The sequence below is a fragment of the Chelonoidis abingdonii genome, chromosome 7, assembly GCF_003597395.2.
Source record: "Chelonoidis abingdonii isolate Lonesome George chromosome 7, CheloAbing_2.0, whole genome shotgun sequence".
Classification (NCBI taxonomy): Eukaryota; Metazoa; Chordata; order Testudines; family Testudinidae; genus Chelonoidis; species Chelonoidis abingdonii.
The window spans coordinates 43,545,401-43,572,717 of NC_133775.1; the positions used below are offsets into that span (position 1 = coordinate 43,545,401).

The window sequence follows — 27,317 nt, forward strand, 5'->3', positions numbered from 1 at the left end:
TTTTCTTAAAAAGCTACTTTATTTAAATTCAAAAATAAGCTCTTGCTTTACAACCAGGCTTGGTTTACTTTGAGATACATACATTTGCCTAGTTGTCCATCACAAGACATTTTTATGAACAGCTTCATAGGGGTAATGTTGATCCATAAGGAATAAAAATCTGAAGGATGAGAATTCACTAGGAATCCAGTCTTCTTGATTAAGGGGCAAGCAATAAGTAGTGTCTCACTTGCCACCTGGCATTGATAAATTACTGATTCTTTAATTGCTGCACTTTCACCTACACTGGGGTTCCATTGCATCAGGAAGATAAAACCAGGGAATTAAGGGGTTCCTGGAAGATCTTCAATAGTAGGCTGCTGACTTTGTTCCTGCAATGAGAAGGTTTAAATGTTTAACAAACAGCAAGTGGATCCTGCAGTTCAAAACAGTCAACTCTCCTCCCCAAAATGATATAATTACTCCAGTGAACTGACCACCATCTCAGTACAGGGCTCAAAAATGCATTATCCATGGGTCCCATGTTAGAAGGCAAATTTTATTTAAGTTTTGCAAAATAGAAATTGATGTACTGGGTTAGATCAGAGGCTCAGCTATCTAACAGCAGCCATTGCCACATGCTTTATAAGGTGCACAACAATCAACAAATCCCACTCATCACCCAGTAGCTGGAATTATGCTCTGACACAATTTTAAACCTGTTGAATAATTGCTGGTGTCAATCTATAAAATCCTCTTGCTTCCTAATTTCTGCAACTCACTGTCACTAGATTATGTAGCACAAAACCCCATTCCCTGTTTATCACTGAAGTTAGTTTCATTGTGTCCCCTTAATATTACAATGGGGCCAGAAGCTATAACTGGCCCTTAAAGAGCTTACTTTTGTACTGTAAGAGAGCAAACCACACATTTTTAGAAAGGGGGCATGGCAACACTCCATCTAGAACAGTCTCCCTTTCTAGTTCATTGTCTAAAGATTAAAACTATCTGGCCCTGTCTAATTCTGCTTGCTATTTCTAAATGAAGTGACCACATGTGTATACAGTATTCTAAAGGATGTACCACTGGTTTTTAATATGGCATTGCATTGTTTCTTGAACATTCTAATTTTTTTTAACTGAGCTGTAAAACAGGCTAATTACACCCAACTCTTCTCGACAGCCATGTATGAGGAGTTCAAATTATGCCTTTTAATGCCATAGATAAAACTGACAAATGTAAGCTAGTGTTACCACCCCTTTTGCTGAGTTTGTTAGGTTCCAGAGGCATCAAGGTTTGCCTAAGTATTTTGTGGTATCTGCAGATTTTCTCAGTGTAGTTACACCCTTGTTCATATGTTAAATACAAAGAGTAATCGAGAACCTTGCTGCACCCCACATAATATTTCACAATCCTGAAAATTAGCCTGTCTTGGCCTCTCTTCCCATGACAAAGTTGCCTTAGTAACCTCCTATAAAGAACTTTATCAAATGTTCTCTGAAAGTCAAAATAAATTATACCAAGGGGGGTGAGTTTAAATCTAACCAATTTTGATCTTGTTTTGCATATATAGTTTTAGTTATTGCCCCATAGATCGGGGGGGGGACTTTTTTTTTTTTTTTTTTTGCGCCTGAGGGCCACATCTGGGTATGGAAATTGTATGGCAGGCCATGAATGCTGATGAAAATGGGGGTTGGGGGTGCCAACTCTGGGGGTGGAGCCAGAAATTAAGAGGTCAGGGTGTGGAAGGGAGCTCCAGGGAACTGAGAGGGTTTGGCAAGCTGGGGTGCAGGTTCCAGGCAGCGCTCACCTCAAGCATCATGCCAAAGCGCAACCAGGCAGTTCTGCATGCAGCCTGGCTGCAGCCGCGGCCCCCACAACTCCCAGTGACGGGGAACTGCAGCCCATGGGAACTGCAGAGCTGGGGTGGGGGCCGCATGTGGAGCCCACTGGCTGTCCCTATGTGTAAGAACCAGAGGGGAGACATGCCTGCCATGCCACTGCTGCTGGGAGCAGCGTGGAGCCACTGAATGTGCTGAGCGGGGCAAGCCCTCGACTCCACTCCCCAGTAGGTGCTTGAGGGTCAGATTAAAAGGTTTACACTCCTGCTGTAGGTCTGCTTTAATCTACAGACTGCCTTTTCATATAGGAATTTGTCTCTGAACATCTGGAGGCGGACAAAACACTAGTTTTTCAGATAACTGCTCTAGAGAGAGCACTTAGTTAAAGTGCACCACTTTTTTAAACATGAAAATTATAAAAACATCTGTACTGTTAAGTTAAATACACCTCTACCCCGATACAACACTCTCCTCAGGAGACAAAAAAAATCTCACCACATTATAGGTGAGATTGCATTATATCAAACTTGCTTTGACCTCCCCATTCCTTGTTCCCTGACCACCCCCTTCAGAGACCCCTGTCCCTAATCACCCCCAGGATCCCACCCTCTACCCTATCCCCCTGCTCCCTGTCTGCTCCGACCACTATCCACACCCCTCGCCCCCCGACAGGCACTCACCAGCAGCACCGGAAAGCGGAGCAACATGGCCCCAACCCACTCCACCAGTTCCCAGCCACGGCACTCTGCTTCCCACCGCCAGTGAGTGAGGGTAGGTTGGGGAAAGGATACCCCCATCCTCACCTGCGGTGGGAAGTGGAGCGCCGCAGCTGGGAGATGGCGGAGTAGAGCGGACTGGGGCCGGGCTGCTCCACTTCGCCCAAGCCCCCTCCCCTGAGTGACCCGGCTCGGGCCAGGGCGAGGGAAGTAGAGCAGACTGCTCCTGGCCCCCCGCTAATCGCCCAGGCCACTCTAGGACTGCGAGGCCCCCAAAATTGCCCCCTCCCTGCAGCTCCTGCCTCCTAGACCCTGGGGTGGGGGAGCCCCTCTACCTCTTATCCAATGCCCCAGCCCAGCCCCCTTAACACGCTGCTCAGAGCAGCGTGTCAGAACTTTACTGCACTATACGCCAACCCGTGTTATATCAGGTTGCGTTATATCAGGATAGAGGTGAAAATTGTTCTAGACTTAGCTTGAATAGCTATTAAAATGCACAATCGTTAACATACGCTGGATGCTACCTTGTGATGGTCTTCTCTTTGTGCATCTGGTATATCACCGGCCAGCAGAACTTCAGGACTTCTGTAGCTATTTTGAAGTCTCATGTGAGCCTCTCTCTCTGAGAGCATCTCCTCTGTCATAAGGTGCTCTACTGAGGGGACCAACATTCCCTCTGTAATTGGCATCTGAATCACCTGCACTATAATTTATTTGTTCCCAGTGCTGTCTGTCACTTGGAGGAAGTGAAGGAGATGGTTCCTGCTCAGGACTTTTAAAATCTCTTAATGTAGCAACCGATTTTCCTGCACCATAGCACAAACCCTAAAGAAAAGACACTGTCTCCTTAAGTATTAAGCATTCACTTTTGCAACTTGCAGTTTTCTTCTCTCTCTCTCTCTCTTTCTCTCTACAGAGATACATTTACATCTCTGCATTTTCTGTATATGATTTACCATTTTCTCAAGAACTTTCCTACTTCAGAAAATTACTGAAGTTGACAAAGTGGTTTTTAAAAAGTTCAAAATTTCATTACTTTGGAACAAACTTAAATTAATGTGTCTGAACAAATTTACCTATTTTTGTTACAACCCCTAAGATTACTGTAACTAAAAGATTATTGAAAAAAATATTTTCAGGTTTTTACTGTCCCATTTTTTTAAGTCACAGTGTCCTGCTCTCCATTAGTCGGTCAGTATGGGTCTGAGCTGGGTGGAGGATAGATGTTTTTTGGTGCAATCCTCTCCAACAGTCCCTGCTAATTCTAGCTCAGTCCTCTCAAGTACAAAGTGCCACTTTCTGCAGAGGTTCTATTATGTGGTCCAACCAGAGCTGGTGGGAAACTAAACCCATTTTCATTGTATTTTTAGTTATTTTCCTGAAGATTGATTTGCAATTACGTTGACTATTAAAACATGTTGATTTGCAACTAAATGTAGCCTTTTGCAAGACAAGACAAGACAAGACGTTAGTGTATTGTGATGGGGTAAGGCCAGATGGCTACAGTAAAGTAGTGAGGAACAGGTACGTTAGCCCCAGGCTAAACAAATCCCTGGTAGCATGGTAACCAAATGGCAGTTGCTCCAGGTTAATCAAGACACCTGGGGCCAATTAAGATCCTTCTAGAAGGCAGTGGAGATAGCTAGATTGATTGGGACACCTGAAGCCAATCAAGGGCTGGCTGGAATGAGTTAAAAGCCTCCCAGTTAGTCAGTGAGGCGTGGGTGTCAGGAGCTGTGCTGTTGGAGGAATGAAGCTGTATGAATCCATATCAGGTGCAAGGAAGGAGGCCCTGAGGTAATGATGGAGATATTAAGTGGGGGCTGCTGTGGGGAAATGGCCCAGGGAATTGTATACGTCCTATTTCCAAAAAAGCAGCTACCATAGCTGCTAATTTTAGGGTCCCTGGGTTGGAGCCTGGAGTAGAGGGCAGGCCTGGGCTCCCCCTTCCCATCCCTGATTAATCACTGAGACTGGGAGACAACAGAGACTGTGCGAGGGAGGATTGCTTCTCCTCACCTCCGTTGTTGGCTTATGATGAAAATGGCTCAGTAAGCTGTGACCCTTGCCTCTAGAGAGAGAAGGGCTATGTGGAGGGTCACAGTGAGCCTCTGAGGCTAACAAAATCTGCCAGGAAACGCAGAACCCACAGAGTCAAGGACAGAACTTTGTCACAGTATCTATACACACAGTTAAGCACTATATAGTTGAAAGAAGAAATTACCTTGTGCAGTAACGATGGCTCTTCGAGATGTGTCCCTCTGTGGATGCTCCATTCTGTGTGTATCGGTGCATCCCTGTGCTGGAGATTTCTTGCAGCAGTACTCAGTCTGGGTAAGGGTGCGCACAGGAGTCATCTCATGCAGCCGTTGGAACCTCCTGTAACGTGCGCTCCGCCGACCATTCCCTCCGTTCTCTCTCTACCGCAGAGCTCGGCTGTATGAACTTCGAAGTAGAGGAGAGGAGGGTGGATAGTGGAGCACCCACAGAGGGACACATCTCGAAGAACCATCGTTACTGCACAAGGTGAGTAACAACTACTACTACTTCTTCTTCTTCAAGTGGTGTCCCTGTGGGTGCTCCACTCTAGGTGCTTGTAGAGCAGTACCCCACCAGGGATGGCAGGGGTTCGGAGTTATGTATAAGTGTGTGATGAGAGCACTGTGAGGCCAACAATAGAGTCTGAGACGAGGCCTTGGGTGATAGCGTAATGCTTTGCAAAAGTGTGCTCTGATGTCCAGGTTGCAGCTCTACAAATATCTATTAAGGGGACATTGTTCAAGAATGCAATTGATGTCACCATAGCTCACATTGAGTGAAATCTGATGCCCACAGGGGGTTCTTTGTGATTCAGGTGGTAGCAAGTTTGAATACAGGTAGAGACCCATTTGGAGAGTCTCTGGTCGATATTGTAGAGCCCTTGGAACACTCTGCTGTAGAGATGAATAGTCTTGGTGACTTGCGAAATGGTTTAGTTCTGTCCAAATAGAAGGCTAAAGCCCATCTGACATCTAGCATGTATAACGTTGCTTCTCGAGAGTCATTACGTGGCTTGGGATAGAAGGCAGGTAAGTGTATGGTTTGGTTAATATGAAAATTTGTAGCCCCTTTCGGCAAGAATTTTGGGTAAGGACGTAACATGATTTTGTCTTTGGTAAATACAGTGTATGGTGGTTCAGCCATCAATGCTCCTATTTCGTTGACACGTCTGGCAGACGTGATTGCCACTAGGAATGCGACCTTAATTAACATATGAAGGGGCGAGTAGGTTGCTAGAGGTTGGAAGGGTGGTCTTGTGAGACATTTGAGCACAACATTGAAATTCCATGGTGGTGCAGGTTGGCATACTGCTGGGTACATGTTCTGTATACCAGCGAGAAAGTGCCATGTAATTGGGCGAGCTAATCTTGAAGTCCCTTCTAACTGTTCGTGGAAGGCCGTAATGGCAGCGAGCTGTTCTTTAATAGAGCGTATGGCTAACCCCATTTCCTTCAATTCTAGTAGGTAGTCTAGGATCATAGATAGAGGCGCCTTGGTCGCGTCCTGCTGTTTTTGCTAACACGAAAGGGAGAATCTTCTCCACTTGTGGCAGTAAGTATTTCTAGTGGTGAGGCGACAGCTGTTTAGTAATACCTGTTTTACTTTCTGTGAACAGTTCAATTCCCCATGTTGGAACCACAGAGGAGCCATGCTTTGAGATGGAGTTTCACTGGGTCTGGATGGAGTGTCAGGCCCTTGTTCTGGGACAGGAGGTCCATCTGGAAAGGCAGTGGTTGTGGGACACAGATTGGTAGGCATGAAGTACAGAAACCAAGTCTATCTGGACCATGTGGGGACAATGAGAATGATGTAGGCTCTGTCAAGTCATATCTTGCGGATGACCCGTGGGATCAGTGGTATTGGCAGGAAGGTGAGTGATGCATTCCATGGGATGAGGAAGGCATCCCCTATCAATCCTGGTGCCAGGCCTGCCCTGGAGCAAAACAGTGGACATCTGTGATTTATCACTGAGGCAAAAAGGTCGATTACTGGGTGACCCCATTTTTGGAATATTATGTTGAGAACACTATCATGGATTTCCCACTTGTGTTCCTGTGAGAAGTGTCTGCTGAGGTTGTTGGCTGCAGTGTTTTGGCACCCTTGTAGGTATGATGCTGTGAAGTTTATATTGCTGCGGATGCAGAAGTTCCATAAATTCATGGCTTCTACGCCTAGTGAGTGAGACCTGGCTCCTCCTTGGTGATTGATGTAAAACATGCATACCACATTGTCGGTGAGAACAGAGATTGAGGTTTCTCTCATGAGTGGGAGGAAGTGTCAGCATGCATTGTGTATCGCGCAGAGTTCGTATGTAGTCGGGTTTCCATTGCTGACCACTTGCCTTATGCATACCAGTGACCCAAGTGGGCACCTCAACCTATCAGGGAGGCATCTGTTGTAACAGTCACTGATGGGGTCTTGTTGAAAGGGAATCCCAGAGCATACATTCCCTGGTTGTGTCCACCATTGTAGGGAGAGGATAACCCTTGGTGGTAGTGTCACACATGTGTTGAGAGAGTGTTTGATGGGTGTATAGACTGTGCTCAACGAGTGCCGCAGACAGCGCACATGGAGTCTGGCATACTTTACTATGAAAGTTGTAGCTGCCACAAGTCCCAGAATCTGAAAGTGTGTCCTCACTGAAGTTTTGTGGGCTGATGGTCACCATGGAAATAAGATTGGTCAATGCAGTGAATCTGTGGTTTAGTAATATTGCCTTGGCTTGTATGGAGTCTAGGTTGGCTCCGATAAACTCCAATCGCTGGGTTTGTTCCAAGGTAGATTTTTTTTTCTTTCATCTCCAGACCTAGCTGGTGAAACAGGTCTATTGTGGTCTTCAGCATGCCTGCCATTTCTTGTCAGTTGGTACCCTTAAGAAGGCAATCGTCCAAATAGGGGAAGATTATGACTCCTTTGTGTTGTAAATGTGCTGCTACTACTGCGAGTGTTTTTGAGACTACGTGGGAAGCAGTGGACGGTCTGAAGGAAAGGACGCTGTATTGGTAGTGGTTGCGTCCTACTGTAAACCTCAGGAACTGTCTGTGGGCAGGATGTATTGTAATATGGAAGTATGCATCTTGGAGGTTGAAGGCTGAAAACCAGTCCCCCCCTCTACTGCTGGGATTATTGTGGCCAGAGTGACCATTCTGAACCTGTGGTTGCGTACGAACCTGTTTGGTTTTCGGAGATCTAAGATTGGTCTCCATCCCCTCCTTTCTTCTCTGTCAGGACATATTTGGAATAAAAGCCCCTCCCTCATTATAGATGTGGTACTAGTTCTACAACACCCAGCAGTAGGAAGTGGTCTACTTCCTGTTGCAGAAGGTGCTCGTGAGAGGGGTCCCCAAAGAGGAACAGGGAAGGGGCGGAGGGTAGGGGGGCTGCCTGTGAAAGGAATAGTGTAGTCAGATTATATGATCTCCAAAACCCATTGATCTGTGGTTATCGAGCCCAGGCATAGTAAAATGGGCATAGGCAGTGACCAAAATTGTGGGATGGGGTATCTGTTGGTGCTAGAGGTGTGGGGAGGTCGTGCATACCCTTGACCTCAAAATTCTGGCTTAGATGTAGATGGATGGGTGGACGAGGCCTGGTTCTATGGAGCTTGTCGTCTCTAAGACCGTTGTTTGGGTCTGTTCTGAGTGAAGTATCATGGTTGTTGATGGTTAAACGAGGTATCTCGTCACCTCTGGTATGGTGTAAAGAGAGAGTGTTTGTCAGGCGGTGGGTCTATGCCTAATGTACGCAGCGTCACTCGGGAGGCCTTCATAGTATGGAGGATATCGTCTGGTAGGGATAAACTATTCGCGTCTAAATCGAAGGGGAGGTCCTCCACTTTTAGCTATATTTCTTTTGGAATTCCCAAAGCTTGCAACCATGATATTCTTCTCATAACCACAGCTGTTGCGGTTGTTTGGGCAGCTGTGTCCACTACATCCATTTGAGGCTTGCAGTGCTATGTGGGCTATTAACCGAGCCTTGTTGATAATGGCATTGAGTTGAGGACGTTTATGCTCAGGGAGGTCCTCCACAAACTCTTCTATTTTATTATAGTTAGAGTAGTCATAATTTGCTAGTAGAGCAGAATAGTTGGCAACACTAAGCAGAAGGGTGGCTGAGTAAACTTTCTGCCCAAAGAGGTCTAGTCTCTTGTGTTCTTTATCTTGCAGTGAGGAGTGGAAATGACGCTGTTTAGTGCGTTGATTAGCAGCCTCTACCACCAGAGAACAGGCTTGAGGGTGTGAAAACAAAAATTCCATGCCTGTGGCTGGAACGAAGTATTTTCTGTCAGCCCGTTTGTTGGTGGGTGGTGCTGATGCCGGTGTTTGCCATATGGCCTCCACAGGCTCCATTACAGCCTCATCCATAGGGAGGGCAATCTTGGTGATGCCAGTTGTAAGATTTTAACAACTTACATTGTTCCACCTGCACCTCATGTAAGGCAATTTCTTGGCTGTTTGCTACTCTTTTGAAGAGTTCTTGGAACTGTTTCAGGTCATCTGATGTCATAGGGGTAGACAGTGTTGCCACTTTGTCTGGTGCAGAAGATAAGTGTGGGGCAGGAGGCGAATCATCCAGGTCTGCCTGTGATAGTATCTCTTCCTCTTCTCTCTCTCAGTCGGGGGTTCAGAGGTTTCTCTGCGTGGTAATGATGGGTGTACTCTGGAATTGCTTGTTGCTAGGGAAGGGGGACCATCATACGGGTTCTGGTATGTAGGCCAAGGACTCCACTGTGGCCATTGCATGGGGTAAGGTGGTAATGGGTACGGCAAGCACTGTGCATACCAAGGCTGTGACTGCTCGGAGGGATGAAGCTTAGGCTTCACAGCATTCCATGTAGGTCTCATCTGTGATGGGGATGAACGTTGAGAGGAGACCACGGTTGTTCTGCACATCTCCTTCCTTGCCAGTATGCATGGAGAGCGGTGCAGGAGATGAAGGATGGTACCTTGCTATGTAGCTCGGAGTGTTCGGTGCCAAGCAGTATTGACTGCGGTGCCAAAAAAACTGCTATGTCAGCAGGACTCAGGAGTTGTGCTGGTCCCACCTTGGTATTGCAGTTGACCATCGGAGCACTGACCAGTGCTGGATTCAGCTTGTTAGGCAACAGCCAGTCTTGGGTCGGTGCCAGCAGCATCGATCACGGTGCTACTGTCTGTGCCGCGCTCTGCACTGGGGTAGTCGGTGCCGTGGAGGACACTTGACGTCTCAACTCCAGTGCCATGCGTTGGGGCTCACTGAGGGATGGTGCCATGAGGCACCGGGCTCCTCTAAGTGCTGACTCTGGGTGAGTGGACACTGAGGGTAAAGACCTCACTGGGAAAGCACTTGTTTTCTGAGAGACCCTTGCTGGAGAGGTTTAGGCTCGCTTCCTGACAATTTTGGAAGTTAGAGCCTTATCAGAGCTCAGGGATCTCGGTTTATGAGATTCTCTGGAGGACATCTCTTGCAGAGGTTGGAGGGATTTCTCCAGCAGAAGCATTTTCAAGCAGAGATCCCTGTCACGTCTTGCCCTTGTTAAGCTGGTGCAATGTATGCATTTCTCGGAGATGTGAGTTTCTCCCAGACAGCGAATGCAGGATTTGTGGCCATCAGACTTTTTAAATCCTGTTCAGCCCAGCATGACTGCAGTTAAGACTCTCCTGCCTCTCAAGAGATAAGGGTGGGAGTTAATTGTAATGGTAAACTGTAGAAACTGTTCCCAAATGAGGAGTTAAGGGGAGAAAGTGTCTCTTTTTTTTTTTTTTGAAGAAAAACCTCTAAGAGGAACTAACTAGACTAGTACTAAACAATGCAACTAAGTATAGACTAAAAAGAAGTCCCTATATAACTTGTAACTTTTTTTTCCTTTTCCTTCTTCTTCTTCTAGAAAGTAACAAAGAGAGCACTGCTGCAGAGCTCTGCCTGCAGCCGACGATGGTTGAGAAGGAACTGAGGGGACGGTAAGGGGAGCACGCGCTACAGGAGGTGCCAACAGCTGCACGAGACAACTCCTGTGCACACCCTTCCCCTGACTGAGTACTGCTGCAAGAAATCTCCAGCAGAGGGATGCACCAACACCTAGAGTGGAGCACCCACAGGGACACCGCTCGGAGAAGAATTGCATTTATTCAGAATCGTAATGTTTATATTTTATTACGTTTATTTATTTACACTTTATAGTAAGCTCTATTTGGATAGTGATTCAAATGCAATTAAATGCAGAAAAGCAGCATTTAAAAATGGTTTTAAATAGAACTACCTTAAACATGCTAGCCTCCAATCTAGGTTACTGCAGCTCACTGTGGCAAACACATCCCTCAAATTATACTATAGAATAAGTTACATTTGAGCCTAAATCAAATCTGTGATACCAGCACAAAGTGGGTCCTAATCTCCTCCAGTAGGCCCTGAAGTGCTGGGTCATACATACAGCATTTCAGTGCTTACCCCTGTCCAGGTTATGAGAGAACCACGTTTTACTTTGAAATTCTAGTTAAAACATTCTGGAACTTTAATTTTTAGGTTACGTATTTAATCTTTAGTTTCAGAACAAAAGTTCGCTTAAATTTGAGAGGGGGGTGGGGGGGCCTGTATAAAAAATGTGCATAGTTTGTATTAATTCAGAGCAAGTTCTTGGCCGTTTAAAAGACAGCATTAGGATTATTACCCTTTTTTAACAGATGCGGAAATCTGGAGCACCTCCAAACCTGTAATGGTAACAGGTTCCACTATAAAAACAACTCTGAGATGTACAGCTTGTCAGTACTCCCAGATATTATCAAATGGATTCTAAAAGCACAGGTGCCTACATATGGGGGCCTTCATCCAACAGAGAAGTATTTGGCTCAAAATGAGCTCACGTCAACCATATAGTTTGGTTTAGGAGGATTAGATTTATCATCAGTAAATGTCAAACATCAATTTCAATACAAACTGATGAAAAAGTATTTCCATCAATAACTGAAATTTACATAGGCAAAGGAAGAAAAATGCTGCTTGAGAACCTACACAAGGCTATTTATCTTGCATATTTTGACACACTATTTGTTTTAATAGTTATAAAACTAACTTTTTAAATCTCAAGATCTGTCTATCAATAATTGTCTGACACGCCCATAACTTCCCACAACTGTGAAAATTTAAACTGATAACGAAAAACGTTTAAAAATAATCAAATTCTGCCAAGCCTACATCTAGTTCAGTGATTGTTTGTAACTAAAAATATAAAACACAAAGGACAAACAAAAGCAAACACAGTGAATCAAAGTTTAGACAAAACTTACAGTAGAGTTCAAAGGTTCTTTAGTTTCCTCTGTGCCTTCCATTAATCGAGAGAGACTGCCCTTTTCCGTCTTTTCAAGATCTCCTAGTTTCTCAACTGAGTTTTGCTTATTTGTTTTCTCCTTTTTTAAGCTACAACTTGCTTGAGGTTCACAATTCTTTTCAGACACTTGTTCAACTCCAAGCGTACACAGTTTCTGCTCTTCAAGTGCAATCTCTCTATCACAGTTTTGATCTACATTGGTTTTCACTCTAAAAATTGTTTGATCTTGACACACAGGGTGTAATCCACACTGTAAAATAGATAATCTGTGTTATTCGGACAATTAATTGGGCATATTAAAGTGATTTAACCTGAGCAGGCAGCTTTAAGACCTGCTGGTATTTTATCCAGTGGTCTAATTATCAGACTGAAGAGCATGGCTCCCTTCTCTAAGAAGAATATCATAATTTGCATTTTTCTAAGAGTGTGAATAAATCTCTAATTTCAGGAAGCATTCATGAATTGAACTAGTTTCATGTAGGTCATATTTAATGTGTTTTGTACAACTTAGACTATCTGTAAGTTCTTATTTTCCAGTTCCTTTCACTGGCAATCCTCATTCATACGCTGACTTGGGAGTGAACTCAGAAATCACATATGAAGAGTTATTTAGATCTACAGATACTGAAATCTTGCTAAGGTTTCAACATTTAAAAACTTTTAAGCCACTTCAGCTCACAATCATTAAATAAGGCTAATACTCCATGGTGTGAATGTTCTTTCAGAATGCTCTATTACCAGAAATGTTAATCCACGCACCATCCTTTCATATAGGAATTTATTCTCTCTGAACATCTATAGGGGAACGGAATTAAGCTGGTTTTTCAGATGACCAGGTAACTGCTCTAAAGACAGCACTTAGTTAAACTATGCCACCTGTTTAAACATGAAAATTATAAGAACAAAATCTGTACAGTTAAATAGTGAAAACTAAATTATTCTAGGCTTAGCTTGAATAGCTATTAAAATGCTCAATTGTTAATGTACGCTAGATGGTACCTTGTAATGCTCTTCTCTTCGTGCATTTGGTGTACCACCTGGCAGCAGAACTTCAGAGCTTCTGTTGCCATTTTGAAGTCTCATGTGATCATCTCCTCTGTCATGAGGTCCTCCACTGATGGCACCAACATTCCTTCTGTAATTGGCATCTGAATCACCTGCACTATAATGTATTTGTTCCCAGTGCTGTCTGTCACTTGAAGGAAGTGAAGGAGATGGTTTCCGCTCAGGACCTGTTAAATGTTTCAGTGTAGCAACTGATCTTCCTGCACCATAGCAGAAACCCTAAAGAAAAGACACTGTCTCCTTAAGTATAACAGACATTCACTTTCACAGTTGTACAGTTTTCTTCTCTTTTTCTACATACTTTTACATCTCTACATTTCCACACAATAGTGTTTAAAGGGAAAATTTCAGTACATGATTTACCATTTTCTCAAGAGCTTTCCTACTTCAGAAAATTACTCTCAATTGACAAAGTGGTTTTTAAAAAGTACACAATTTCATTACTTTGGAACGGAGTTTAGGAACAAACTTAAATTAATGCGTCTGAACAAATGTACCTACTTTTGTTACAACCCCCAAGATTACTATAACTGGAAGATTATTGAAAACATATTTTCAGGTTTTTACTGTCCCATTTTTTAAAGTGAATGGGATTTCACAGTCTCCTGCTCTCCACTAGTCAGTTAGTAGGGGTATGAGCAGCATAGCATGTTTTTTGGTGCAAGCCCCCGCAAAAGTCCCTGCTAATTCTAGCTCAGTCCTCTCAAGTACAAAGTGCAACTTTCTGCAGAGGTTCTATTATGTGGTCCAACCAGAGCTGGTGTGACACTAAACCCATTTTCATTTATCATGCAGCCTGGGATTTTGAACTATTTTAATTCAAATAATTTTTGTGCTTATACCAGTTGAGAAATAATCTTTAAAAATATAACTTTTTTTTTTTTTTTGCACTTTTATAGTTCACATATCTTGAACATGGAGAAGAATTCACATTGCTGTGTTTAAGTCAGGGGATCAACAAGTAAATCACAGAAAAAATAAAATATATCCAAGAAATAACAACTTTAAAATTTTATCTTCAATGTTACAAAACTGTTATTCAGATTTATATACACTAATGCTTCTAAAATTTTAGATCAGTGGTTTTTTTGTTGTTGGTTTTTAGTAGTTTTGTCTGTCATGGATACTTGAACTATTCATTTTGTTTTAGGTCTCGCTAATGTGATCAAGAACATATACTGACCAGAACAGCCACAGCTAGGATGATTAACACTGGAATTTGTAGCATCATTGGTATCTCCTTCATAAGGGCTTTAATAAATTCACCAATTCCTTTCCCTATATGTTTCAATGGTTCTGTTACAAAATTGGTAAATGTAACAGCCAATACCTAAAATAAGAAATAGTAACAAGATGTGAGGATTCTTCTTCTTCAGTTTCCAAATACAAAATGGAAGGGTGAATGGTTTCTTTAGGAACAGCATATACCTTTGTTGGGGGGACTAGCCAAATGGGATTTACTAGTATTGTTTCATAGTATTTCTGACAAGGATCATCCTGGAATGTCCATGAACTTCTCAACCATTCTACAGTTAAAAGAAAGCAAAAGTAAGACAAATATATACGAAAGCAGCAAATGTATTTTATAATGATGTAATTAAGCATTTGGTGGCATTTACATTTTATATCCAATAGTCCAGTTTAAGCCTTCCCCCTAGAAAAATTAACTGAAATTTTATATGCCTCATTTCAGCTCAGAAGATTGATACATTTTTAAAAAATATAATTATCTGGTTGGAAATTAAAGTTATCCAAGCACAGAAGAGGGCTGGGGGAAGGAAAACTTTTCTTAACATTAAATATTTCCCAGCACTCTTTTAGACTTCAACACTTGGCACTAAATAGTCCTGAACAAGGAAAGAGGTCTGCAATTTTCGCACTGTCTAAAGAGATGATGAAATACCTGGCACATGTTGCACACTGTCACTAGAGTTTGGGGCATTTTCAATGTTATTTCTTGCATATCTGTGATGAACTGGGATTTGTGAAGGGTGCTTTAAAGTGTGGTTTGTACTTTTGTAATTGTTAAAAGGTTGGCTCTCTGTCTTCAGACAGCTACTGGCTAAGGGTGATAGTGGAGGATCATAAAAGTGTACAGAAGGCAATATTTGCCTAGTTCAGTACCTTAAAGCAGTGGTTCCCAAAGTTGGGTCCCTGTGGTCCCGTGAATCCACCCTGGGTTCTGCGGAGGTCTGTCCCCCAAGTCACAGCGTTCCAGCTTTGCCAGAACTTTTGCCGCACAGAGGATGCCATTTTGTCCTCTGCTCACTGTGACCTCACACACACCACGCATGAGAGGTCATGCTGGACAGGGGAGTTCCCATGCTGGCACAGGTGTTTCTGTAGTACCTAGTTTGCCTTTGTAGTCCTCTTTCAAACAGGACTGCACTTTAACACAAACTAGACATCTTTTAGTTTGCGCCAGCAGTATCCATGCAAGGCAGTTAGCGCATAACACTCTTTGATACACTCTAAATTCTGACACTTATAGTCCATACTGTAGCACAGTGTAGACATAACCCTAGTCTCTGTATTACTTTCCTATATGTTTTCAGGTGCAATTCCAGGGGCTGATAATTATCTTTTAAACTTTAAATTATCGGTAATCCAACTTTCACCCTCACTCCACAATAACAATTCAGATCAATTAGAGGCTCTTGATGTTAGTTACTGAACTCCCCAGGACCAGTGGCAAGGCTTTGGAGTGCATTTCCCTCCCTTTAATAATCCATCATTGCCATGCCTAGCAAGCTTCAGAGCTGGATGGACACTGTTTTATTCCTAACAAAAAGACATGGTTGCTAACATTTCTGTAGGCAGCAGAAGTAATTTTTTCATGCTATCCATCATGGATGGTTTTACAAAAGTGTATGCAGTATTTTAAACTTGTAAGGTTTCTAGCGGCTATGGCAAGACGTATGCTATATAAATTAGCTCAGCCATTTACTATGTAAAGTAACTGGATGCATGCTGCAAAAATATCTAGTTATAGTTTGAAATAAAGAGAATATTTTTGTATGAGTTTATTTGTGTTGGTGAGTTACTGCAGTCCATGTATTCACATAAAGTGAAATAACTGGAGAATAGACAAGTGGAATTCAAGCCAAGAGGATTTTCCTTTCCTTAGTTTAAGATACTGTGTACTGAACAGTACAGGACAGCTGGGGAATATTCATGGGATAGAGAGATTGTAGATACAGATTTTACTAGTCAGTGCAAGGAGAAGTTTAAGCCCAGGAGGAGGTGAAATACCAGAATACAGCTTATGATAAGCCTGTATCTAATAATTTTAGAGACCAAATATAATAGCTTGCTAATTATGTGTTAGATAAAGTATTAGTTGGCTTACCCAGTTATATGATCAGAGAATTTTTAATGCAAGATTAGAAAAAAAATAAAATAAAAATAAAAAAGCTATTTCTTGGGTGATGCTAGCACTGGCTTGTGTCTAATTTTATCACTGTTTGCCAGTTTTTCTTTAAATAAAAAGTATTAGAAAGGAAACATAACTACAACATCTCACCAAAAAGACTCTCGCTCCAGTCTATCTTCTTATCACATACTGTGTCAAAATTTCCCATTCTGGCCACTTCAGCTTGATGCTGTGCAAAGGCTATCTGCAACGGAACCAGAATTAACCTTGGTAAAAGTGGTTTACACTGAATTGAAGACCATTATTTTCACTTTCTGGCATCAACCAAAAAGTGGTCTAAAATCTATTAAAAATAAAAATCTGCAAAAGCAAAACACCACAGCAAATCAAATTCAGCCAAAGCCTATTTGTTCCTTTAACAGCTCAACTTCAATGGACAAGTGGTTCATTTTCTTAATGGCTTTCAGTTCAAAGAACTTCATTACATTATTTTTTAACTCTAGATTGGCGCAAAGAATTTTATTAGACATATTTATTTAAAGGAACATGAAAAAACAAAAAGTCTCAACTGCCCTGACTACCCCTGCCAATTTTTGTGGTCTTACAACCTATTTTCCAATTTAAAAAATGTTTTTCTTACCCTGTTGATGTGTAAAAGAAGACCTCATAAAATCCCAGAGAAATTGACTATATAGGGAAACAGCAAAACTGACTATGCATAAAATGAACAAACTGGACAATGGGAGAATTTACCTCTCCCTCAAATCTCTATTATAATAAATATAGATGTAATTTGTAATAACAGTAGGTAAAAATCTTTTGAATAAAGTGTAATTTTTAAATTGATGGGCTCCCTGTAAAATGCACATCTGCATGACTCTTCTTGACCAAAGATGCCAAAGCACATCAGAGATCTGACCATTTTGTTTTAAATTGATCTAGCGATAAACTAAACTCTCAATTTCAAATTAAGGACCAAAGCCTCATACCTGGGCAAAGCAAATGTTCTTTGTGCAAGGGTTTTTAGGTAGGAACCGAAGAGAGAGAATCCTTATCCTAACACAACCCAAGGTACAGTCATCTGCTCTATGACCATTACTGAAGCTCTGAGTTTTAGCAGCAGCTGCTGCATAGTATACACCTACTATATAGGGTTTCAACCAGTGAATCAACGTAGTACACAGATCAATTAGCCACTTCGTAAATCCCTCCCACCATGGTACTTTGGAGAGTCACATACAGTCTTCAAACCCTCTGTAGTGGAATTATGATGGCTCCATTGCTTTTTGAACTCTGTGCTTCACTGCAGTGAGTAGAAACAGGGATTTTAATCTAAATCTAATAATTTGTGCACTCTGAAGTCTCCATTACAGTATTCCCTTTGGCAATCAATAACTGTATTTTATAATGTAACAAAAATAATCCCCAAACTCTCTGCATTATCATGATTTAAAAGTTTACTGTTAAAAAACAGAGCCAGGATTTCTGATTTATTTACCTTATATAAGTAGATCCAGTTCCATCCACAACTGATGAGAAAACTGATGAATAAAATGCGTTTTACCTGAGTATACCAACCAATGTGTGTCCATAGCTCAGTAGCTACAGTTACTGTAATGCATAACAAACACAAGAGTACCTGAAAAGTAAATGAGGGAGGAAAGTCATGAACCATATTTGGAGTTTTTCAAGCTTATTGCTAGTAAAAAGAGAGAATTACAAATCTCTCTTTTTCAGCTTAATTTACCTAACTAGCTTCAAAACTGAGCTTGATATGTTTATGGAGGGGATGGTATGATGAAATTGCCTACAAAGGCATGTAGCCAGTTTGCAACTACTAGCAGCAAATATTTCCAACAGCCAGTGATGGGACATTAGATGGGGAGGGCTCTTAGTTATTACAGAGAATTCTTTCCCAGGTACCTGGCTGGTGGGTCTTGCACACGTGCCCAGCGTATAACTGATCACCATATTTGGGGTCAGGAGGGAATTCTCCCCCAGGTCAGATTGGCAGAGACCATGGGGATTTTTTGCACAGGTCACTTGCAGGTTTAAAATAGTGTGAATAGCAGATTCTCTGTAACCCGAAGGCTTTATATTATGATTTGAAGACTTCAGTAACTTAGCCAGATATTAAGGATCTATTACAGGAGTGCGTGGGTTAGATTCTGTGGCCTGTGATGTGCAGGAGGTCAGACTAGATGATCATGATGGTCTTTTTTGATATTAAAGTCTACATGTCTAGGAGTTAAAAAAAAAAAAAAGAGAACAACATTTTGAAAAGCCAGACCTCACAAGAGATGATACGAGCTTTCAGAGAACAAAGTGGTGGAATTTGCTAAAATGAAACTGCTGGATATGGATGCTACAGTGGATTTATATTGTAACGGGGAAAGTAATGAGATGACGACAACAGGAATGAATGAGGAAAAGAAAGAAAAAGGGACTGAGAAAAATGTACAGATGCCTTATGGGACTGAACAAAAAGGAAGGAACATCAGGAGGAACAGAAACCTTGAGAAATAAGGAAACAGATTCAATTAATCCAAATACATTCAGGTTATGAGATTGTTGCCTCTTTTTAGAGGACATCCTATGCACTGTGGGAAAAGGAAAATTTTTCCTGACTTTAATGGTCATTCCATCATAACTTCACAAGATCTTCTATATTGGCACAAAATCTCTCACTATTTTCAATTACATTTAACATTTTCAGTGTGATGGAATTGTTACAATGGCAAAGTACAAGAGTTAAAAACAAAATGTTTTGTGGTTATTAACAGAGAATCATCACTCCAGCATCTGCAGCAGGGCAGTGAGGGAAACCTATTATTGTCAGTGGTTTAAGCAGAATAAGAAAGCAGCAGCAAGACTCCTCTATGGGACCTTGCAGGGAGGGAAAAAAGAGAGGCAGGACAGAAAAAAGACCATTGAAGAGGGAGGTTAAAGCACCACTGGGACATGATGAATGGGATAAAGAATAATTAACATTCCAATACATGGATTTTTATTTTGAATCAAATACACAGGCACATTTTGAATGATAAAGAACTTTAAACTTATGATTTATGAATTCACCACAGACCTTCAGTGGAATTATACCTCTCTACTCATGAGAAACTCAAAATCTACACTTTAACATTCCATATATTATTAAATCTAAAGACAGAGAATTATTAAAAGCTCCAATATTTAAACTAATCTTTCTCCTCTCTCACCAAAAGCATATTATACAGGTCAATCCCAAGTGCTGCATCAACAGAGTCCAAACTACTTCTCCAAGGGTGTCTCTGAAACCCTGTAGCTTAAGATCCAGTATCTGGACCTGGCTATCTAGGACTAAGAAAGATGCATAACTCAATGGGGCACTCCACACAGAGATCCAAAAGGTGGAGAAGAAAGAAATAACTGTGAGGCCAAGTGATAGTTTCAAGCAGAAAAAAGTTATAAGAAAGGTATGAGGAAAAACAAAGTTAAAAATGCCTAATTTGGGCAAATAGGTCATCTTCATCTGTTGGGATGAAAGAAGTGAGGAATTCTCAGCCCGCACTTTATGAGGGGAAGAGCATCGTAAGTTTTACTAATTTTGATCCCCATTTACTGGTAGAAGGATATATTCAGTGACTGGGCTGGCCTATTGAAGAACACTGGAGAATACAAAAGTACAGAGAATCTCTTCTTTCTTACCATAAGCAAATTATATGGATCAATTCCAAATGTGTCCTCAAACCTCCATTTCCAAATTTCAAAATCATGATGTTTAAAATTAATCAGAATATTATTAACTGCATCATCCAAAGCACCTGACTTCCAGTCCTCCTCATTGAGAAATCTGTTGATCTCCAAAAGAGCCTGACTTGTAAGGATGATCTCAGCATCATAATGCACATCACCAATGTTTTCATCAGGCTAAATGAAAGTAATACGAAACAATGGTTAAACAGTCTACCTGCAATAGGAAGTCTATCAAAAAGACAAATAAAAGGATGAAGAATTGTCTGAACTTTCCTCAAACCTGCCGTATATCTCATCTATGCAGAGATACCCATATTACCATACAGAGTCCTAAGGATGAGCCCTAATTATGGATCGTCATAAGTATCTTTCTGTGTGGGTCAGTCTGCAAGATCAGAGTCACACTTGGTATCTGGGGTTTCTATAATCTTTTTGTTCACTCTTCTGTACCAATGAAACTGCTAATTCACATACCTTTGAAGTTCATGTATCATAACTTTATTAAAATATTTATGGAAAAAGAAGTGGAACCTCATGTTAAATGTTTTATTATGATTTCAAAACACCTCTTCACTTGCAGTATTAACCGCTAATCTATTCTCAAACAGACTGGAAAATCAAATTTGTAGCTGGAAGGACAGAAAGAAAAACTGCATTGTTCATTGGTGAATACTTTACTACAAAAAGGAAGAAGCACTCACTGCTCCTTAAAAGAAATGTTATCATCTGCTTCTTTCTTGTAATGCTGTTAACTGATTGTTTTGCTCATATTTAAGAAAAAATTCTCTCTCTGCCTCAAGATAGGGAAAAAGTTACATCCAAAGACATCAGACTGAAATCATCAGTAATTGACTGATCTTGCTTTATGCAAGCTCCTGTAAATAAGTGAATTAATGACCTGGAATTATCAAACAACAAAAAGACTGAACAGAACTTGTCTCTTAAGGTACAGGTAGCATGCGCATTGTCTCAGCAGTGGCTGCATCATATCAGTGGACTGATTACGTAAATATTCTGAACATCAGTTATCTCCTTTTGAATACTTTATAAATTATGTCAGCTATATTCTCTTCTCTATATGGCAAATCTTGCTCACATCTCCATAGATGTAGAGGGCTCTCTGGAAGCAGAACTGGAGCCTTTCTATGAACAAACAGGAGGGCAGCACTTTCGAAGGCTGCATTGGGAGTGCTCATGTTCAGTTAGAGTGCAGCCCAGCTTCATGTGGGCTCCCTCTGCAGCTGTGGACACACTGGCACAAGAGGGCTAGGGTTGCAGGTGCACAATTTTGCTGTATGTATTTGAATTTAATGTAGCATAATTTAATCTGTAAAACGTCTTTTCACTATGATTCCTTTTATCTTATTTGTCTTAGTTTGGAGTAACTAGAATACTTAAATCACTATGTTGTTTTGATTTGTAATAACGAAAAATATATAAAAGTAGCAGTTAAAATTCTACCATATTTTCATTAACATTTGAATACTCACAAGGCCAAGTCTTCCAGCTTCAATTAAAATCTTATTCAAGTATCTCCTAAAAACATGAATGCTATGGCTTTCACTTAACTTGGTCTTCTCTTTCTTCTCATACTCTTCAATCTGGAGCAATAAAGCAAATTCTAAGTTACAATCTTCCACTAATGACACATTAATTAAGCAAAGGATAAATAAAGTTTCCAGTGACTGAAACAAGTTCCTATAGCCTAATATAAACTTGTTGCAGCTAATGTATCACATAGAATCATAATAACGTACTTAAGAACAACAGATGGCACACTACTTTCCATGGCACTTGTTTCAAAGTCATAAATGTTGTGGACTTTTAACCCTCTGATGATGTGGTCTGAATCTTAACCTCAGTATATCCCTGGGACTAGAAAAACTAAAGATTTGTTCATCCCTCAGTAGTCTGATGTTTAGATCAGAAGGAAATCTGTATAAGTTTAGTTATAAAAATCAGTTATGTATTAAGTGAGATCTGAAAGGGCCAGCACAGAACTCTCAACCTGGGGTGAGATGGGTGGGGGAAGCATCCACATGATCAAGGTGGCTTTAAGCCATATTTGGAATCCCTGATCCTGGCCTACTCCGAGGGATTGAAAGGCTCCCCACATAATTTAGACAGCCCTGCAAGCTAGCCAAAGTTACAGCAGTATTTTGGGGCTGCCCTATGGGCTGCAACGTTGCCTAGAATCTCCACAAGCCTACGTGTTGTGGCCCTATATCTGACAAACAGCTCACACTAGCCCTCTGCCCATTTTTCATATTACACACACACAGTGAAAGAGAGGTAGGTCAATTTTCCTTGTTTCTAGTCAGTTTAACTTTTTAGTTCCCATGACTAACACAATGCTCCAACAGTTTAGTTGCCAGCACTGAAGGGAAGAAGATTTAATTCCAACCAAAAATCTATTCTTTCACTGAAGTTTAAAATTTCATGTACATATTTCTACTAGAGTTGTCAAAGTGTGTGTGTATTCTGTTTTTTTTGTTTGTTTGTTTTTACAATAGGCAACCGCACACAAAGCATACATTTTGAGCATTGCCTTCCTGTCAATACCTTTCTAAAATAAGCCAAAAATACAACAGACAGCACACAGATATCCCCAGACTTGGCATATTAATCACATTAAAAGGCTGAAATATCAAGTACTACTGCACAAAAAATAATTTGAATGGCTTTAATCAGCAGCACCCCAACCCCCAAAACAGACCAATCCTCTAATAATTCACCAGTTCCAAGCCAATATTTCGGATGATTCTAGAAAAAAAATGTAAAAAGATGGAAAATACGTTAGATTTCCTGATAGTGTTCTGAATGAATATAAAGCTATAAGCAAACCTTCTGAATTAAGGATTCTAATTTCCTATGGCACTCTGATACTGCTGCAGTGCTTGGCAAGTTCACAACGGCATCTGGTTCATCCCTATTCTCAGAGTCATCATAATTTACCTGAAGATAGAGTAAAGAAAAAATTAGTCATAGTTTTAGGCAAGATTTTGGTTAATGCAGGCTAATGCTATGTTTTAATCAATCAGGTCATCTTATCCAATACAACAAAATGTAAAAAGAACAGATGCCTGACTGAAGAGCTGAAACGAACTGGATTTTAGTGCACACAGCCTCCCTACAAATCTCCTCAAACAAGAGCAGCAGAGGCATGCTGAGAAAAGAGCAGATGGATGGGGTACCAGGATAATCCTCTGTGATGTGTTCTGGCTCCCACTGAAGCCAACAGCAAACCTCCCACTGACTTTAATACAAGTAGGAGCTCAGATTCTCCAATGCTTGACATACTTAATATTACTTTCATGAAAAGGAATTTCACTCTAAACATTTAAAGGCAAAATGGCAAATGTCCCCAAGATGGATATTCAGTACTAATAGCATCCTTGATTAAATACCAACATTAGCTTACTAACGGCAGTTGGTGTAAATATTTTCCAAAGTATTCAAATAACATTATACCCTTTATAACATGAAGCTTCCCCAAACATAATTTTTCATGCCCAAAGAAATCTCTCATTTCTCAGCGTAAAGTAGTAGCAAAACATATTGCTGTTTAGTGTAAAGCCAACTTCCTTGTTTGGAAACAGACTTGCCCTCTCCAGTGGACAAACATGGAGATCAGGAGGAGGAAAACTTTGCGGAGACTTGCTGAGATTATTCTATTATAAATAATGGAGATGAAACAGACAAGGCTGTTTGGCCCCACGAAACCCAGAGATCCCACTCCTCACTGGCCCCCTCCAACTCTTCTGTTCCTGCCTATAAACTTAGTTCCAATGAAGTGTCTTCCTCAGATTGAGTTTTTGGGGAAATTTCAACTAAAATAGTTGCCCCATTTCTGAGAATGAGGCTAGGGAAAAATACGTTGTTTTACCCATGTTAAATCCTGATATCCTGTTCTTTGAGATCCTCTAGTGGCCCCATGCTCTGGAATTGAAATTTGGCAGAGAGGGGTCCTTTGTGTCTGGGAAGTGTCTTTTGCTGTCCCCATGAAAATCCACCCCAATTTGGCCAAGTTATAAGATGCTGAAAAATCACAGTTAGCACATGCTCAGCAGACTTGCTAGAGCTTGGCAGCTAAATCCCCCAAAGATTCTTTTCTCAGTGGGCATGCTCCAGCCAGGGTATTTGCAACAGTCAGCAGTTGCAGGCTGGGCTGGGCAACAGAACTGTGAATAACAGTCCTGTGGAAAAAACAGTATGTAATCATGAACATAATGCATACTCATAAAAGTGCTGAATTAATCATGTTCTTTTGACATAAGAATCTATGTGTAACATACAGAGACACAGACACTTTTTTTAACCTTGGCAGGTCTTCTCATTGTTCCTGATGCTGCATCATAATTGAGCATATCTGTGGGGTCAATCCATTCATCATCTTGAATTTCACCACTTCCTATCATGAGAGTTGCACACAGTACCAAGGGAACCAGCATCCTGAGTACAACAACAGAATCCACAAATGTAATTAAAACTGCAAAATGTGGTTAGAAGTTGAATAATGTTATGAGACATCAACCTTTTCCCAACTTATTTCCTATAGAACAGATTTGTCTAAATAACTGTTTTGGCCAAAAGAAAATTACTAATAATTTATGCTGAGTACTAAACAGTGTTAGCTCACCACACTGTTCTAACAGGTAAGAATTACTGGCTAAGAATACAGAGATTAGCATACGTAGAAGTACAAATCTGACAGATACAAGCAAGCAGTGTTAAAAAAATCAATACATATTACTTAATTTATGGAATACAAAGCTCCCTTTTACTTCAATGGGAGCAGGATTCAGACCATTACCAGTAAGCAAATATATGGATGAAGTCATGACAACTGACAAAGAACTAAGATTCTACCAGAGTCAAGTTCAAAATACCTGAGTTTAAATTCAGGTGTCTCCGTATTTGTTAAAACATGGATACAGCTCCATCACTAAATTTTGTCTGATCCTGCAAACTCCGACTCTCACAAGTGAGCTTCACTCACTTAAGAAGCCTTGTTTTCAATAAGGCTATTGCTATGAATAAGATTCCACAGGACTGAATCCCAATTTTGCCTAGTTTTTCCTCTAATTATATAGCTTTCAATAATTATGACGAACATAGGAAAAAAATCTATTTTTTTTACCTCACCAACTACATGGATTTAACAATATTTTTGGTTTTAAAGTAAAAGTGTTTCATTCAAGTGAATGAAAAAGATCCAACTTTCATCATTTCCTTTTGTAAATTAGTATTTCTAATAATTTAAAACCTTAATAAATTGCTCCTTATACAGTATGTATAACATATTGTAAATTTTGCATTAAACATGCATAAAAAGGTAACAGGATATCCTACATAACCTCCTACATAAGAAAGCACTCTGAAGATTAAATAGATGTAAGTCAATAAATGCTGATTTATGGTCAGATCTTTATTTATTGAACAATGGCACAATATAGATCCCTGAGACCTGCAAGTGGATCCATAGGGCTCCATACGCTTGGATAAAATTGCAGGATTGGAACAAATATTTGTTAAAGTAAATTATCAAAAGGATTAAAATATTACAAATCATACTGAACAGAAAATACTAGAAAGTTTCATAACTACACACTGTGAACAGTATCCATATTATATTCTCCTTTTACAAATTCCAACCATTATAAGCATATCAAGTGAGAAGTCGAGTAGTGGGAGCGGGACTTTTATTTTATAAATATACATGTGCAAAATAACTGGTTATGGATAAATATTGGTTGTACTATTATCCATATAGTGTCTTTGTCTGCCAGTTTCTACCTACATTCGCTACCGGTAATTAAGAAAACCTATTACTGAACAACAGACAAAGAACAAAACAGGAATGACACATAACTGTTAAAATTTGGAAGGAAATAAATCCTCCCCCTATTAGTCTTTTGATGAATCCTGACACATTCTGCAATCAAGCTAAAGCCTGGGACTTGAGTTGTGCTCCGTCCAGCTACCCTCATGCACTCTACAAAGTAACCCTGCTGTACCACCACCACCTCACTAACCTGGGGGCTAGTTTCCTGCACTGCCACGGCCTTCAGGGAATCCCCCCGACAACGGCCCCACGCAGGGAGCCCCCCCCAGCGGCCTCCAAATCGCACAACCCCCGGCCAGGGAACCGCCCCTCTGACTCCGAGTCTCACTAGCCAGAGACCCGCCCCCAGCAAACCCGCCCCAACATAGGAGCCCCCCCGCCCTCCAGCCCGGGAGCCGCGACCGCCCCCACAACCCGCCCCCAGCAGCCAGGCCCCCCCAATCCCACAACCCCCCGCGAGGGAGGCCGCGCATACGCCCCAACCCCCTAAAATCCTCCCCAAATCCCGGCGGCGGCGGAGCCGCCCAGCGAGCGCCCCAGCTCACCTGCCCTCTCCCCGACTCGGCTCCGGCAGCCTCGAGCCCTCCCCAGCCCCGCTGCCCGCGCAGAGTGAGCCGAGCGGATCAGGGTATCCGCACGGAGAAGACGAGACCCCGATCCATGCGCTCGGCGATCCTCTCCATTCGGGACAGAAGCGACGCCGGCGGCGACGGAAACCAAACTATACAGACCGTGTGCTGATAAGGAGCCGTCCGTTCAAAACGCCACACAGCGGGCGGGCAGTGTAGGATATGGCTCAACCCTGACCTGACAGTGCCTTTTGCCTGCCTGCTGAAGCTAACATCAAGACTCCAAGGAGAGACTTGCAAATTAATTCCAATTCAGCAAACGGACACCATTGAATTAGGCTTGCATAAAGACACGGAATGGCTGGGACGTTACACAAAGTAAAACTATTTCCCCATGTTTATTTCCCCCTCCTGTTCCTCACAACTTCTTGTCAACTGCTGCAAATGGGCCATTTTCATTACCACTACAAAAAGTTCTTTTCTCTCCTGCTGGTAATAGCTCACCTTAACTGATCCCTCTTCTTAGAGTGTGTATGGTAACACATTGTTTCATGGTCTCTGTGTATATTATATATATAATATTCCTACTGTATTTTCCACTGCATGCATCCAATGAAGTGGGCTGTAGTCCACAAAAGCGTATGCTCAAATAAATTTGTTAGTGAGATGCCACAAGTACTGCTGTTCTTTTAGCAAGGGTGCCATTATAGTGGTTTGCAGCATAACTACTGTCAGCTGGACTGAGAGCAGACTAATTTTACAAAGGGCCTTGGACAAGCAACTGTGTCTACCAATCTCAGATGGATTTTAAATCAGAAAAGGTGAAAGGTTGTGTAGCCAATCCTGGA

The 27,317-nt window shown here is 41.4% G+C and overlaps 1 protein-coding gene and 1 long non-coding RNA gene across 2 annotated transcripts; both read right to left on the reverse strand.

Annotated features, from left to right (window-relative positions):
- CLCC1 (chloride channel CLIC like 1) lies at nucleotides 1-27,059 on the reverse strand. The gene is given in 14 exon segments (XM_032803744.2): nucleotides 1-371; nucleotides 3,049-3,154; nucleotides 3,156-3,361; nucleotides 11,842-12,132; nucleotides 12,882-13,166; nucleotides 14,131-14,277; nucleotides 14,376-14,473; nucleotides 16,471-16,564; nucleotides 17,819-17,959; nucleotides 20,008-20,229; nucleotides 21,546-21,656; nucleotides 22,900-23,010; nucleotides 24,375-24,507; nucleotides 26,446-27,059. Coding segments are annotated over 13 exon segments (1,992 nt in total). The 5' UTR covers nucleotide 24,507; nucleotides 26,446-27,059; the 3' UTR covers nucleotides 1-323.
- Nucleotides 9,072-10,734, reverse strand: LOC142047100 (uncharacterized). The gene is made up of 2 exons (XR_012656258.1): nucleotides 10,454-10,734; nucleotides 9,072-10,215 (listed from the first exon to the last, which is right to left on the reverse strand). It is a non-coding gene; the product is annotated as an uncharacterized LOC142047100 (long non-coding RNA).
- Nucleotides 27,060-27,317: the final 258 nt, after the last annotated feature.